The sequence below is a fragment of the Pantherophis guttatus genome, chromosome 3 (genome assembly GCF_059756535.1).
Source record: "Pantherophis guttatus breed Tessera chromosome 3, ASM5975653v1, whole genome shotgun sequence".
Classification (NCBI taxonomy): Eukaryota; Metazoa; Chordata; class Lepidosauria; order Squamata; family Colubridae; genus Pantherophis; species Pantherophis guttatus.
The window spans coordinates 44,306,171-44,322,821 of record NC_142065.1 but is presented as its reverse complement, the minus strand read 5'-3'; the positions used below and the strand labels follow the sequence as shown (position 1 = coordinate 44,322,821).

The following is a 16,651-nucleotide window of genomic DNA, read 5'->3' as shown; positions in this document are numbered from 1 at the left end:
TTCTTATTCTCAAAGTTATATGCTTAGATATGTCATCGGGGGCAATTCGGTTGGACAAACAATCACACTTTTTAAAAAATTGCTAACATAGAAAACAAAATAAACTTATTTATTTATAATTTATTTATAATTTAATTTATATACCGCTCTTCTCCCGAAGGACTCGGAGCGGTGCATATGCCAATCATGAAATCAAATATTGATGCCAGCTTCACAAACTAACCAACATGTTAATTCTTGATGAGGACTTGACTGTAAATCAGAAATCTTTATTGCTGGAAATACTGGAAAAATATGAACATCCCCCAGGACAAGGTTGTAATTAGAAAAATTTGGGACTGTGCTGAAATGGACAGATTAACTTTAAAAATTAAAGATAAAGAACATTCAGAATACTATCGGACATGGAATAAATTTTATGAATGGATAGAGAAAAGAGGTAGAAATTAGAGAAAGAAAGATTATAAATGTTAATATAATAAGTATTGAAAGTAAAGAGGTATATAACTATAAACATAGTAATTGATAAAAATGTACCGTATTTTCCGGCGTATAAGACGACTTTTTAACACATGAAAATCTTCTCAAAAGTCGGGGGTCGTCTTATACGCCGGGTGTCGTTCTCCTGTAACCAGGCAGACCAGCCCGAAAGACTCTGACGAGCCTTAAATGGCTCTGGCGATCTAAGCTCTGACGATCCCAGCTTTGCCTGCTAATCAGGCAATTCAGCTGGGACTGCCAGAGCCACGGAGAAGGGAAAAACTTTTCCCCCTCCGGCTTGCTTACCTTAGCTCAGTGGTTGGGGGTCAAACAACCCTTTCACAGGGGTTTTGCAGGTGGTGCAATACAGAAAAACGAGCGCAGCCCTCGCCATCCGGAATGAATGGTGCTGTTGTGGCGGTGGGGGAGGGGGCGGCAGGAGCGGGAAGAAGCGGCGTTTGCGATGGCTGGAAGCTGTGGGAGTGAAGCACTACTTTCATTTGTACGGCAACAGCAGTCCGCCTTGGTATATTTGTGTCAGGAGTGGCGCAAGGCAGCCCTCCTCTTCTGTTGCCTGGGACTCAGAGTGGTAAATGGCTCCTGATCCGGAGAGCAGCTGGATTTTGCTCTCTAATCCAGATGCCAAATCAGCCCCCTGCAAACTCTCGTCTCTAGAGGAGCGCTCCCTGAAGCGGGGCTGGAAACTTTGGTTTGACTGCTTGAGAGAGGAGAGCTTGCAGGGGGGCGATCTGATGTCTGCAATGGAGAGCGGCATCTGGCTTTTTCTCTCCGCTTTAAGAGCGCTGTAAGAGTGGCAGCCCTCATCTCCTAATGCTTGGGACTCGGAGTGGTAAATGGTGACTGGTCCGGAGAGCAGCTGGATTTTGCTCTCTAATCCAGATGCCAAATCAGCCCCCTGCAAACTCTCGTCTCTCGAGGAGCGCTCCCTGAAGCGGGGTTGGAAACTTTGGTTGGACTGCTTGAGAGAGGAAAGCTTGCAGGGGGGCGATCTGATGTCTGCAATGGAGAGCGGCATCCGGCTTTTTCTCTCCGCTTTAAGAGCGCTGTAAGAGTGGCAGCCCTCATCTCCTAATGCTTGGGACTCGGAGTGGTAAATGGTGACTGGTCCGGAGAGCAGCTGGATTTTGCTCTCTAATCCAGATGCCAAATCAGCCCCCTGCAAACTCTCGTCTCTCGAGGAGCGCTCCCTGAAGCGGGGCTGGAAACTTTGGTTGGACTGCTTGAGAGAGGAGAGCTTGCAGGGGGGCGATCTGATGTCTGCAATGGAGAGCGGCATCCGGCTTTTTCTCTCCGCTGTAAGAGCGCTGTAAGAGTGGCAGCCCTCATCTCCTAATGCTTGGGACTCGGAGTGGAAAATGGTGACTGGTCCGGAGAGCAGCTGGATTTTGCTCTCTAATCCAGATGCCAAATCGGCCCTCTGCAAACTCTCGTCTCTCGAGGAGCGCTCCCTGAAGCGGGGCTGGAAACTTTGGTTTGACTGCTTGAGAGAGGAGAGCTTGCAGGGGGGCGATCTGATGTCTGCAATGGAGAGCGGCATCCGGCTTTTTCTCTCCGCTTTAAGAGCGCTGTAAGAGTGGCAGCCCTCATCTCCTAATGCTTGGGACTGCAAAATCCAGCTGCTTCCCGGACCAGTCACCATTTACCGCTCCGAGTTCTGGAGTAAATATAGCAAGGCAGAATCCTGATGCTGCACTTTCAGCAGACAGATGAGGGCTGCCTTGGCCATCGGCTGGCGCAAATATACCAAGGCGAATGCTCATGCCGCACAAGTTCAAGTAGTGCTTCGCTCCCACACTTCTTTCGGCCCTCAGTCTCTCAGGGAGATGCTTGACTTCCTCTCAGCCCCAAGACACTGGCTGGCCCATGAGATGAGAGAGAGAGAGAATGAGAGAGAAAGAGAGAGAATCAGAATGAGACAGAGAGAGAAAGAGACAAAGAATGAAAGGGAGAATGAGAGAGAGAGAATCAGAGTGAGACAGAGAGAGAAAGAGAGAGAAAGACAGAATGAAAGAGAATGAGAGAAAGAGACAGAGAGAATCAGAGAGAGTGAGAGAGAGAGAATGAGAGACAGAGAAAGAGACAGAATCAAAGAGAATCAGAGAATCAGAGAGAGAATGAGAGAGAATCAGAGTGAGACAGAGAGAGAAAGAGAGAAAAAGACAGAATGAAAGAGAATGAGAGAAAGAGACAGAGACAGAGAGAATCAGAGAGAGAGAGAGAGAGAGAATGAGAGACAGAGAAAGAGACAGAGAATCAAAGAGAATCAAAGAATCAGAGAGAGAATGAGAGAGAGAGAGAGAAAATGAGAAAGAGGGGGGAGAAAGAGAATGAGGGGGGAGAGAGAGAAAGAGTGGGGGAAAGAAAGAATGAGAGAGGGGGAGAGAGAAAGAGAATGAGAGAGGGGGAGAGAGAAAGAGAATGAGAAAGAGTGGGAGAGAAAGAAAGAGAGGGAGAGAGAGAGCGCGAAAATGAGAGAGAGAGAAAGAGAGAATGAGAGAGAAAGAGTGGGAGACAGAGAGAGAGAGACAGACAGGAGGGAGAGTGCCTGAAGGACCCCATCCCGTACTGGGAGTCCAGGTGCTTCAGCAAGCGGTGCACTGGATTCGTATTAGTGGTCCGCAAAATTTAAAATTATGAAGTTGGTGGTTCCTGAGGTCCAAAAGGTTGGGGACCCCTGGCCTAAGACCATCGGAAAACACATATTTTTGATGGTTTTAGGAATAACTTTATTGTTGGGGATCACCACAACATGAGGAACTGTATTAAAGGGTCGCGGCATTAGGAAGGTTGAGAACCACTGCCTTAGCTGCTTGCCTTGCTTCGCTTGCCTGAATCCATTCCATCAGCAAGCAACTCCCTGCCTGCAATCAAGCAGGCAGGGAGTTGTGGACTTCAACTCCCAGAATTCCTCAGCCAGCAAAACAAAGCTGGCTGAGGAATTCTGGGAGTTGAAGTCTACAAGTCTTAAAGTTGCCAAGGTTGGAGACCCCTGTTCTATTGGGTAAGTTTTTTTCCCCTTTGGGATCTTTAAAAAAAAAATAGTTAATTGGGGTTTTTTTTAGTTGTTCTTTTTTAGACCTAGCCATTTAAAGTTTAGGAAGTTTTAAATTTAGCTTTCATATAAAAATAAAAATAAAATAAAATAAAATAATATTTGTGCAGCTTTCTGAGATTTAGTGTGTTTCTGTAGTGTTTCACTCTAACTACACAAACACACAAAATCTCACAAAGCTGTATGTGGAATTTTGTGTGTGTAAAGTGTGAAAGTTGGGTTTTGGGGCTTTTTGTGGCTGTGTGAGGTTCCTGCTTGTTGCAGGGGCCATTTTGGGTCTAGCACAGCTGCTTTTACATTGTGGATGAGCCAGTTGTGTTGTGTTGTGTTGTGTGTGTGTAAAGTGTGAAAGTTGTTTTTTGTGGCTTTTTGTGGCTGTGTGAGGTTCCTGCTTGTTTCAGGGGCCATTTTGGGTCTAGCACAGCTGCTTTTACATTGTGGGTGAGCCAGTTGATGTTTTTTTAATTTTTATTTGGTGTGCGTTGGAAGAGGGGTAGTCTTATACGGCGAGTATAGCCCAAACCCTATATTTTAACAGGAAAATTTGGGGGTCGTCTTATACGCCCAGTCGTCTTATACGCCGGAAAATACGGTAAATAAGCTAATGTAAGAAGAAACCTAGTGGCAGGGTTCCAAGGAACACCCCCAACAAAATAAAGCTCCGAGGCCTGAGGTTCCTCAAAGTTCCAATTTATTAGAGATGTCATGTTGGCACATCTGGGAAAACCTGAATCTGAAAGCTTTCTCCACCCAGCTAAGAGTTCACAGCCGTGCCCCACACCTACAAGTTCATCACATTGTCCAATCAACCCTTCACACTCCACCGGATACAATCTTCAGGCAGTCTCCATCAGACTCAGGCAAAAGTCAGGCAAAAGTCCTTGAGTATGGAATATTGTTATGAGTAACTTTCTACCGCTCCAACAACAACCCCCTCCCAACTTCCTCAGCTAAAATATGTGGCAGTTTAGAAGCAAAAAGACAATTGTCTTCCAAAACTGACACCTAGTTTCAACATTTTGGTTATATTATTATTACTGCTATTATATTATTATTATTGCTATTAGTTTGTGTGCTAAGATTTACTACCAACTCTTGTTGGTTTTGTTCTATTTGTAAAGGATGCTCTGACAATGCACTGTTTTTCAAAAATGTTTATGAATAAAAATTTACAATAATAATAATAATAAAAGGAAATCTTTATTGCTACTTGTTTTAACTTGGCTCCTGACTGGACTTGACAGGAGATTCAGAAGCAGTGCTCAGGGTCTTTAATGCAGACTGCAAGGAAACCATGCAAAATAAGAATTTAGCACTGCCAGTGAGAATGCACACATTACCTTTAATCCCCACTGTACTTTAAACATTTTTTTTCTTTTTGCCATTCCATGAATAGATAAAATCTTTATTCAGCATTTGGTAACTTTTGGGCAAAAGGTCAGGCAGTATTACATATTTATATAATTGCCATCTCTTAAGAATCATTTGTTTATATCTGTTGAACCTCAAGGCTGCAAAAAGCCATCAATAGGGAGATAGGTAGCTTGAAATATATCAAAATGCCCAGCTGCTTGATTGTCATGGAAGAGTTGCAACAATTTACTCCTGAAGGAAAAAGGAAATTATAATTGGTTGATATGTGCTGTTATTCCTGTTTTCAGGAAATAGGAAAGAAGGTGGCAAAGCGTTTCCCTAATCAGTCTGTTTGTTGTGTATGATTAAAATATGGGAAATTGGGGCCACCTGACCTGGTACTGTATAAGATGGTGACAAATGTTCCAAATTCTTATAGTCTGTTTGAACTTCCAAAGGATCGCCTTCAGAAAATTTAATTTAATTTAGTACTTTAATTTAATTTAATTCTATCCTGTCTTTATTATTTTTACAAACAACTCAAGGCAGCAAACATATCCAAAATGCATTCCTCCTTCTATTTTCTTCACACCAACAACTCTGTGAAGTGAACTGGGCTGGAAAAGAGTGACTAGCCTAAAGTTATCCAGCTGGCTTTCATGGGTAATATAGCCTCTGAGAAGATTGTGCTGATACTGAATTAAAAGCTTCTGTAATGGCCAAATGTTCCTTCTTAAAAACATCATAAGGTGTTTCAGGCAATAACAACTCTGCAGAAACAAATACAGTCAATGTCAGAAAAATGTAAAAGCTCAAAAAAGGTTAGCAGAGGATGCTAAAAAAACCAAATGTTTCTTTTGGCAAGTTGGGGGGGAAAGGGGAAAAATGGGTGATCCCTGTATGAACTGCTTAGTTATAAGGTAAAATGCTAATAGGTGACAAAAGGCACAGCTCCTCAACCTCCATATTAGTCCAGCAGAGCAAATGCGTAGGATTGAAGTTTTAAAATAAAAAACATTGTCAGGGAATTCCTGTTTATTTTAAATGAATTTAAATCTCCATAGCTAGATAAATTATATCCAAGGATACTAAAGAGGCTAACTGATAGTCTGGCTGAACTCTCATCTATTATATGTGAAAAATCTTGCAAAAATTTGTGAAGCGCCAAATATCTGAAGCAGAACAATATTCCTTTGTCCAAAAAAGAAGGAAGTTCCAGAAAAGTATAGTCTCTAGTCAATCTAATGTATGAATCTCTAGTGTTTCATAAACAAGCCAGTCTGTAACAAAGCTGAAAACAATTGCCAGATGTTATCACTGCCTTATCAAAAACAAATATATCCTGGTCTAATCTTATCCCATTTTTTAATTAGTTAAGTTCTTTGACAGCTTGTGGGAATGCAAATTATTTGATACATGTATCTCAATTTTGGGAAAGCATTTGACAAAGTACCCATGAATATAGAATACAGAATAATAGTTGGAAGAAGGTCCAAAGTTGAAGGTCTTCTCTCCAAACCCCTATACTTTTCCGGAAAAATGGCTGTCCAATCTCTTCTTAAAACCCTTCCGTGTTGGAACACCTACAACTTCTGGAGTAAAGCCATTACACACTATCAGGAAATTTTTCTTTAATTCTAGGTTGGATCTCTCCTTGATAAGTTTCCATTTGTTACTTCATGCCCTGCCCTTAGGTGGTTTGGACAATAGGACTTCCCCCTCTTCTCTATGGTAGCCCCTCAAATATTGGAAGACTGCTATCAAGTCACACCTAGTCCTTCTCTTCATTAGACTAAATATATCCAGTTCCTTCAATTGTTCATTATATATTTTAGCCTCCAGCCCCCTAATCATCTTTGTTGATTTTTTTCTGCAACAAAAGGTCTTTTTTTATCATGGTGACCAAAACTGGATTCAGTATTCCATGTGTGGACTTACCAGAGCAATATAACAGTAGTACTAACATTTCATGTGACCTTGATACTCAAGGGTGGGTTCTAGTTACCTTTACTACCAATTCGCAATGGGATCACGCATGCACGCTCGCTTCACTCGCGCATGCACAGATCACCAATGATGACATCCGGGGCAGTGGGCGGGCCCTTCTGCTGGTTTTACTACCGGTTCTTGCAAACCAGTCTGAACCGGAGGCAACCCACCACTGTTGATACTATCCCTCTGTTGATGCAGCCTAGGATTGCGTTTGCTTTTTTGGCAGTTGTAGAACACTGCTGAGTCATACTTAAGTGGTTGTCCATTAGGATTCCTAGAGCCCTCTCACAATTATTGATGATTAGCAAGCTTATTAAAATAAGAAGGGTGGGAGTAACTCATTTCCTTTAGTCTTGTAGAATTAGAAATGTTTGTTGGAGATTGGAATAGGGGGGGATTTGGGATTTATGTATATGCTACTAGCAAGGGAAAGACAGATAGTTGCTTCCAGTATGGAACACTTTGGATAGCAAGATGAGTGACATATTAAACAAACAAACAAAATAAATAAATAAATATTAGTGATATACAGCAAATGAGAAGGGAAAACCAGCATCAAGGCAGAAGTAAATGCTTGAGTATATTCAACTTTTTTAAAAAAAATTGCCATGGTATCTCAACAAGAGGGTTTCCTTTTCCTCTTATCGAACCTATTCAACTCCTCAAACAAGCCTAAGGTTCTATATAACCCAGAATTAAAAATCCAGCCATAGAAGACAGAAATAAAATTAAATTTATTCCAACAAAGAGCTGAAAGTAAGAACAGCATTTAACGGGGTGGGGAGGTGGGGGGGTGGGAGCTATTTAGCTAAGGAAAAAAAATCCTTAAATGCACAGGTATAGCAATAGCACTTTGCAATAGCATGTAGACTTATATATTGCTTCATAGTGCTTTACAGCTCTCTCGAAGCGTTTTACAGAGTCAGCATATTGCGTCCAACAATCTGGGTCCTCATTTTACTGACCTCAGCAGGACGGAAGGCTGAGTCAACCTTGAGCAGATCAGAATTGAATTGCTGGCTGTCAGCAGAATTAGCCTTCAATACTGCATTCTAATCACTGTGCCACCATGGCTCCTATAAAATGGCAAAAACTTGGCTTGGCAATGGATCTTTCTAGAAACATCTTGGACCAGGCATTGATGAGCCAGAAATGTGATATGACTACAAATAAAACAGAGAAATTGGAAATCTCTGAGAGGTTATGAATAAATACAAAATTATGCATTTATATTATATGACACAGAGAAACAACACGGTCAACTTTGGATGTATACATGGCGAGAAAATGAATCTTGCAAGTTTACCAGATGGATGGCATAGGGAACAAAGCTGTTACAGAATCTGGTAGTCCTGGTAGAAATATTTTGAAACCTCCTCCCAGAGGGGAGCAACAGAAACAGACCGTGACCTGGGTGTGTGGGGTCTCTAACAATCCTTTGAGCTCTAAGCACATAGTGCTTATAAGCAGTATCCTGAATAGCAGGAAGCAGGCTTCCTATAATTTTTTTGACTGTCCTTATCACTCCTTGAATGGACTTTCTATCTGAGGCACTGCTGCCACCAAATCAAACAGTGATGCAGTTTGTTAAAACGCTCTCAATGGTGCCTCTGCAAAGAGTAGCTAGGGCAGACGGAGAAAGATATGCTCTCCTCGTCGGATGCAAGAAATTCAGATGCTGGTTGGCATGTATGTAAAAGAGATCAGTATTTCCTGGATATTTTATTAGATGTGGTGTTATAAACTGAGTCCATAAGTCCTTATAAAAGTTGTAGTATAGGTGGAGTCTTTATGCTTTGTTTGGTAACTTTAAGACTAAGCAGTTACAGGTAGTCTTCATGTAGTTATTGCAGCAAAATGGCTGGTGAGGAAAGCACATGACCAGAGAGAAGCTGTGAAGATTGCTGTTTGTTGCACATTCATTCAAATACAATTCTCTTGTATAATGTCTTCTGCCAACGATCCATTTTCCCTCTTTTTTTCCCACCTTGCAGGGTTGAGAGGATGCTCCAGGAAGCTATCTCTTCTTCCTCTGCAGTGAAGTATGTCCCTAAAAATAATAGGTTGGTAGCTCCTTTCTGAAACTGACTTAATCAGTTTCACACCAAAATCTTTTATTATTGTAAATAAGCATATTGTTCAGTTTTTTTTTTATTCCCACTTATTTCTTTATGGGATAGGATCTGATTATTTGAAGGATTGCCTATCTGTGATAGCTTCTGCCCATCCAAATAGGCAAAGTAAGTGCATTCCAGATTGCTTCAATCCAACAATGTAATCCAGTGGGAGTAGGAAGTGTGTGTTCTCAGTGCCTGGCTCTGCCCTCAGGAACAGGACCCCTCAGAGATATGTATGGTTCTCACTCTGACAATCATTGAAAGTAATTGAAAACCTGGCTATTCACCCAGGCCTTAGAGAAGGCTGGCTGTTGATGCCCAGCAGGTTGCTTTGTTGTTCCGTTTCACTTATTTTCTGGACATATGTGATTTGTATCTGTCTGTTCATTGATTTTTGGTTTAAAGTGTAAGCTTCCTAGACTTGATTAGAGTTAAGCAATGTATAAATTGTGTGAATCATTATAAAAACTTATTTGCATTTATTTCTGAACGCTGCCGAGAAGTGAGTCACTTTGTCAATTTATGTCACCACAAATTTGACATACTCTGTGTCTGGATTTATTTCTAATCCTTGGAGTTCTTTGTATAAATAAAACATTTATTTGTTTGTTCTGAACCAGGAAGTTCTCTGGCTCACCAACAAAAGACACCAACTGCCTATTGAAAATAAAGACACTCCTTTTCTCTCCATTCATCACATTTTGCCGTTTGGGCCTTGGCTGTGGAAATTTTTGCTCTGTCCGAAGCTGCCAATATTCTTCTTGGAGTTCTGAAGATCGGAGATTTCTCTACTGCCACTCCAATGATGGCATTATCTTGCAACCAGACTGGGCTCCTAGCTTGGATCTTGCTGCTGTTGTCCTTGTCTGAAGTTCAAAGTAAGTAAAATGAGGGTTTGGGGGTTTGCTTTTGGGGGTTTGCTTTTGGTTTCTGAAAGAAAAGGGGTTGACCTGGCTTCTGGGAGGTTAACTGTTTTCTGAGAGAGAACTGAGGCTTCCTCAAGCCATGGTCCCACTTTTTTTAAAACAGCTTTTTATACTTTGCTTTATTTTGTGCTTACCAGGACTCTTTGGAGGGCAAGGCTAACATTGCTTGGAGTTCATCCATTCTCTCACTGCTCAATTCCTTCCAGTGTGGGTGGAATATTAAAATTGTGTTCTCTGTACTAAAGGGCTATTTTATTTCTATGCTGGTCCTGTCAATATAATTGAGAACTCAGTTCTCAGCATTTTGAAGATGGGCTCAAGTTAACCAGTCCAGGACAGAATCATAGGTCAGACTTACAGCAGCATTTGATATGGTAAACAGAGAAGTACTATGGAGTAAACTGACATCTGTTAAAATAGAACCTAGACTGCTGGCTTTGATTAAAACCCTTTACACAAGTACCTATTTGAGGGTGCAGTATGGGGTTAACTCTGAATAACAGGATTCACACAAATAAAGGGGTAAGGCAAGTGTGTATCCTGGCCCCATTATTATTTAGTTTATATGTCAATGACTTGCCAGGGTTAATGAAGGATCCCATGGTACACATGCTGATGATCCTAAATACTTACTGTAACAGCTTGCTTTATGCTGATGATATGATTTTATTATCATATTCATTAGTAGGATTACATAGGCTATTAAGAAGATTTAGCTCTTATTGCCAGGATAACTCCCTAATCATTAATAAAACTAAATAAAAAATAATTGTGTTTGGAAAACATCATCAGAACCATAGGTGGCAGGGATGGGTTCTAAATTTTTTTACTACCGGTTCTGTGGGCGTGGCTTATTTTGTGGGCATGGCTTGATGGTCATGTGACAATTCTTTAGGATTTAGCAGAGGTACTGGTCTACCAGGCTTTTAACTACTTGCAGAGCTGTACCAGTCTACCCATTTGTTCTTGGAGCGTCCTGGTCTACCCATTTGTTTTTCGAGCATCCCGGTCTACTCATTTGTTTTTGGAGGCACTGGTCTACTCATTTGTTTTTGGAGGCACCGGTCTACCCATTTGTTTTTGGAGGCATCAGTCTACCCATTTGTTTTTGGAGGCACTGGTCTACTTATTTGTTTTTGGAGGCACCGGTCTACCCATTTGTTTTTGGAGGCATCAGTCTACCCATTTGTTTTTGGAGGCACCGGTCTACCCATTTGTTTTTGGAGGCACCGGTCTACTCATTTGTTTTTGGAGGCACCGGTCTACTCATTTGTTTTTGGAGGCACCGGTCTACTACCACACTGCCTTTTAACATTGATCAGCTGTAGGGCGGCCCTTTGAAGCCCTGCAGCAAAAGTTTAAACAGTTTTTTTCGTTCTAGCCATCAGCTGGGACTCGGGAGGCAGCAAATAGATTGGGGGCGGGGCCAAATAAAAGGTAAGAATAACGCGGGTGGGGTGGGAAGGCCCAGCTCCCGAACAAAGAGAATCGGTTCGGTGACGTAATATCGTCACTGCTACTGGCTCGGTGGAACCAGGCGGAACCAGGAGGAACCCACTACTGATAGGTGGCAATTAGATGTTGAACCAACTCAACAGGTTAACACCTTTGTATACTTAGGTGTAACTTTTTCCAAGACTGGATCTTGGGCTTGCCATCTTCAACAGAGTACACTTAGAGCAAAAACCTGTTTGAATTTACTGCTTAAACTAAAGAACCATAGCTACCCATGGTCCCTAGCCCCATTAATTAAAGCATATAAAGCTAAGCTAAAGCTTACCCCTATGCTCTTGTATGGAGCAGAGGTTTGTGGTCTATATTCAACCACAGTCCTAGAACAAACACAGTCCCAGCATTTGAGATGTATTCTGGGTGTAGATCCAAGAACATCTGCTGCATCAGTTAGAGCTGAATTGGGAATTCATGCAATTCATGCACTATCCAAAATTAGAGCATATAACTACTGGTGCAAAGTCAATGAAATGGAGACTGATAGACTCCCCAAGTTATGTCTACTAGAGTAAACAAAATTACAATCACAAATCTCGTGGATCACCAAACTAACAAATTTTGTAAGAAGCTGTGGCCTTCCTGTCTCTTGTGTAACAGGAGAACAATTCAAAAAAAGAGGTGCCCAAAGTATTAAGGATATAGAAGCACAAAATGATATAGCTATCCTTAGTAAGATGGGTAACTTGAAATGGCTAAGCAAATACAAATGTACTTTTCAAGTAGAAGCTATTTGAAGTTACAATTGCCAAAACATCTTAGGGAGATATTTTCGCGAGTGAGATTCAAACAACTTGACACAATGGTCAGATATGGGAGATTCCATTCTATACCCTACAATTAGCATCTCTGTATTTGCGGAGTGGCAGAGGTAGAAGACCTGGCTCACATCCTATTTGATTGTTGCTTGTATAAGGGGGTGAGAGACAGGTACCTTGGTCTATATACCAAACGAATGACCCATTGGGATCTCCGTATCAAAACAACTTACCTTATGTGTGGCCAGAACCTGAAAATAACGTTTAACCCAGCACTTAAACAAAATGGTTTGGTTGAGATCTGCATACATGGGACTGATTGGGGTAGATTGTAAGGGTGACACCAAAATATAATTTTATGTCATTTTATTCTATTTTACATATTTATGTATTAAATTATATTGTATTTTATCATATAACTACTGTATTTTACCCTACTCTTATTTTAAATTGTTTGTATAGGATTAAGAAAAGAAAAAATAAAAATAAAAATAACAGACTGCAAACACCAACTGAAAGTCAAGAGACACTATGTCATCATTTATTTTACAAAAAGAAATCCAAAACAGAGAAACCATGTGTGAAAAAGTAAGAATACCCCATGATGCAATATTTTGTAGAACCATATTTAGCAGCAATAACCTGAAGTAATTCTTCTCTGCATGACTTTATCAGATTTTATAGAAGCAATCACACTTGATCAAGGGTGCTTGATTAGAAGCACCTGATTGATAGCCTCTCTTCCTACCTATGGAAACAATAAGAGTCTACTTAATTTTTCACACATGGATTATTTTCCATTTTGGCTTTCATTTTGTAAAATAAATGATAACGTGGTGTGATATGCATGTATTGTTGTTCATCTGTGGTTGTATTCACCTATTGTTAAGAACTGCTAAGGATTGGATGATTTTTGCTGTCTTGATATGTACAATTATAGAACTCAAATTTTCCTGTTCACATGACTGAACTGTGAAGAGGTAAATCTCTAAAGAAAACTCTGGTGCTGGGAAAAGTGGAAAAAAAAAGAAGAGGATGGTCAGTAACAGGATGAGCAGACTCAGTTACAATGATGATTACAAAAATGATGATTACAAAAAGACCTTGACTATCTGTCAGAATGGTCAAACAATTGGCAACTTGTTTGGCAAATCTCAACCAACAAATGTTCTGTCTTACACATTAGCAAAAAAAATAAATAAATCAGAACACAAAATTCAAGCTGGGTGGATACAACCTCACAGACGACCCTCACTCAAGGACTTTGGAGTACTCATCTCAAATGATCTAAATGCCAGAGCTCACTGTAACATCATTTCCAAAAAGGCATTAAAAGTTGTTAATCTAATCTTGCGTAGCTTCTTCTCCGGTAATATGGAACTGCAAACTAGGACATACAAAACTTTTGCTAGACCAATTCTTGAATACAGCTCAACTGTCTGGAACCCACACTGCATATCGGACATTATTACAATTGAATGAGTCCAGAGATATTTCATGAGAAGAGTCCTCCACTCCTCTGCTCGCAACAGAATACCTTATGCCACCAGATTTGAAATTTTGGGATTAGACAGTTTAGAACTTCACCGTCTTCAGTCCAACCTAAACTTAGTACATAAAATTATCTGCTACAATGTCTTACCTGTCAATGACTATTTCAGCTTCAATCACAACAATACACAAGCACATAATAGATACAAACTTATGGTAAACTGAGTCAAACTTGATTGCAGAAAATACGATTTCAGTAACAGAGTTGTTAATGCCTGGAATACATTGCCTGATTCTGTAGTTTCTTCCCCAAACCCCCAAAACTTTAACCTTAGACTGTCTACTGTCGACCTCACCCCATTCCTAAGAAGTCTTTAAGGGATGTCCATAAGTGCACCAGTGTGCCTACCGTCCCTGTCTTAATGGTCCCTTTTATTTGTATCCATTTCATGTATTCATAATTATGTTTATACATATATCTGTTATCTAATACATGCCTGATAAAATAAATAAATAAAAATAAAATAAATAAATAAATGCTGAGTGCATCATTAGAAGACCTGAAAGATCAAGTGAGGGTCTTTCACCTGGGACAGATTTTCAGGGGGGAAATCTATGGTTAAGATTTTATTTATGGTTGGGCTTTGGTACTGTAATAACCTTTATCTCTGTGGTCTACTTCAGAGCTTCCTCGTGTTTCTTTACCCACAGGTGATTGCCCAAATCCAGTTCTACCTCCCCATTCTTCACTTAGAACAGGAGAAGTCCTACCACATACCTCTCCAACTGGAACTGTTCTGCGTTTACAGTGCATCACAGGTCATGAAATTATACCTGGAACAATTCCTAGGATGACATGTCTTGACACTAATAAGTGGTCAGAACTTCCTACACTTTGTCAAGGTAAGTATCTTTTGTCAACAACAGTGGCTGCTATGCAGTGTTGAGTGAAATACGTTCAGCTCTTCAAAATTGTCAGATTTAAAGTTGTACATTTAATTTCCAGCCTATAACTTATGGTATTTGGAATAAAACAGTAACTGAAAATTCTTCTGATTATTGGATCATGAGAATTTAACAAAGGATATTTTTACCAAACAAAAAGTATAATGCAAAGTTTTAATAATTCAAATAAAAAATATGATTTCTTTTTTAGAAATTAAAAATTGCTTAGCAAAATGAACGTACAGTACAGAAGAAAACATAAAAGTTATTTTAGTAAGTTTGTAATGGAGGATGAAGTTAAAATGGCAATCAAGAAGTTAAAGCCAGAAAAAGTTCCAAGAACATCTAGAGTTGAAGAATTTTTTTCAAGAAGCCAGCTCCAGCCATTTTTTGCATAAGGAGGTCTTGGCAGTGTGAAAAGCTCTAAGTGGTGCGTGAAAGAAGGATCCCATCAGTATTGGGTTACAGCATGTCACAGACAGCCCTGCCAGGCTTTAGAACCTTTCCATGGTGCCTCCCCCTGGATGTGGCTGGGATGATGAGCCCAGCGGAGAGAATGCAGGCAAGAGCATCAGACAACTTGCTGCAGCCAACTCACCATGGGAGAACTTGCTGCAGAACAGTTCAATTCAATTTATTTAAAATAATTAAAAATTATTTTAATGTTTGCTGTCACATTTTATTTTGTCCCTCCTTTTGCATTCTTTCTTTAATGATTCTATTCCACCATTTCTTTGATATTACTGTAACTCTTGTCCTGTGGCGAGTTGTCCTGTCATGAGTTGGCCATGGTGAGTTGTCCCAAACTCCAGACAAGCAAGCAGGCAAAGATGACAAAGGTCTGCCATTTCCACATGTTGGCAAACAAGAAGATTTAACTGAACTTTAACCAAAAAATATAACAATATTACAATAATGGAATCATAGAGCTGGAAGCAATCTTGGGGATCTTCTAGTCCAAGAGCCAAGCTAGAAATCCTTGTATCATCCTGAATAAATGGTTATCCAATCTTTGGACAATAATGCAGAAAATTATTTTTTATTCCCCCATTACCTTATGTGTGACAAAGAGATAATTGTTTACTACTGTGTTTCCCTGAAAATAGGACCGGGTCTTATTTTCTTTTGACTCCCCAAAAAATGGCTGGGGGGGGTGTCTTATTTCCCCCCCCCCTTATGTACAAGTATGAGATGGTTCGCTTGGCCTCCTCCTGCTTTTGTGGCTGCAATTGGTGGCAAAAGTGGCCGTGCTTGCACTGGAAGACCTCCGTGGGTAACATTGAGTTTGCACATCTTGCTCCAGCAAGAGGGGTGCAGGCCAGGGGCTCAGTGGTCAGGGAAGATGGGGTTTTGGGGTGCAAAGGATGAAGGGGCAATTTCCCCCTCCCTGCTCCGTCCCACTACAGGGCCGCCACGGAACTTGCACAGGGCAGGGCAGGGCTGGAGGTGGCAAGCGTGCACAAGAAACATCTCCAGGTGCCTGGAGAGACAGAACGAGAGGTAGCTCCTGGCCCTTGCAGGTGTTGTGACCTAGGCTTACTGAGTCATTACAATAAACAATTAGTGCCAAAAAAACCTATTTTATTGTAACAGCTGAGAATTATATTCATTCCCAGCTGTGTCCCAATTAGTTGCAAAAAAGTTCTTCAGAAGTCCTTCAGGATAATCACCAACCTTTATCTTCTTTGACCCCCTGCCAAAGGCCTTACTTGGCAAAGCCCCACGGAGTTGAGAAACAAACAAGAGATGCCGACTGGAAACAAAGTTAGCAACGTTGCTTTCCTGCAAAAGGCCCAAGTGCTTTTGTTTCTCTTTTAAGCCTTATGGGAGGGGCCAATCATCTCCTGGCCTTACTCCCGAGTTGTCCCTTTTGCTTTAGCTGCTCTTGCCTACTGGCAGCTCTGCGCATGCGTGCACTAGGAACCTGTTCCTCTGCCTCTCTGCTGTCCGACTCTGGGGGCTCCAGAGTCTGCGCAACACTCCCAGATGGCCCTGGCCCCATCTCTG

At 41.0% G+C, this 16,651-nt stretch overlaps 1 protein-coding gene across 1 annotated transcript in view; it reads left to right on the top strand.

Annotated features, from left to right (window-relative positions):
• The first annotated feature begins 9,557 nt into the window (after positions 1 to 9,557).
• The window catches only part of LOC117663851 (complement receptor type 1-like), a 99,802-nt gene continuing 92,708 nt past the window's right edge, over positions 9,558 to 16,651 (top strand). Inside the window, exons 1-2 of the mRNA XM_087890669.1 lie at positions 9,558 to 9,893; positions 14,411 to 14,602. Of these exons, the coding sequence (XP_087746795.1) occupies positions 9,818 to 9,893; positions 14,411 to 14,602 (268 nt within the window). The 5' untranslated portion in view covers positions 9,558 to 9,817. The remainder of the gene's footprint in view (positions 9,894 to 14,410; positions 14,603 to 16,651) is intronic.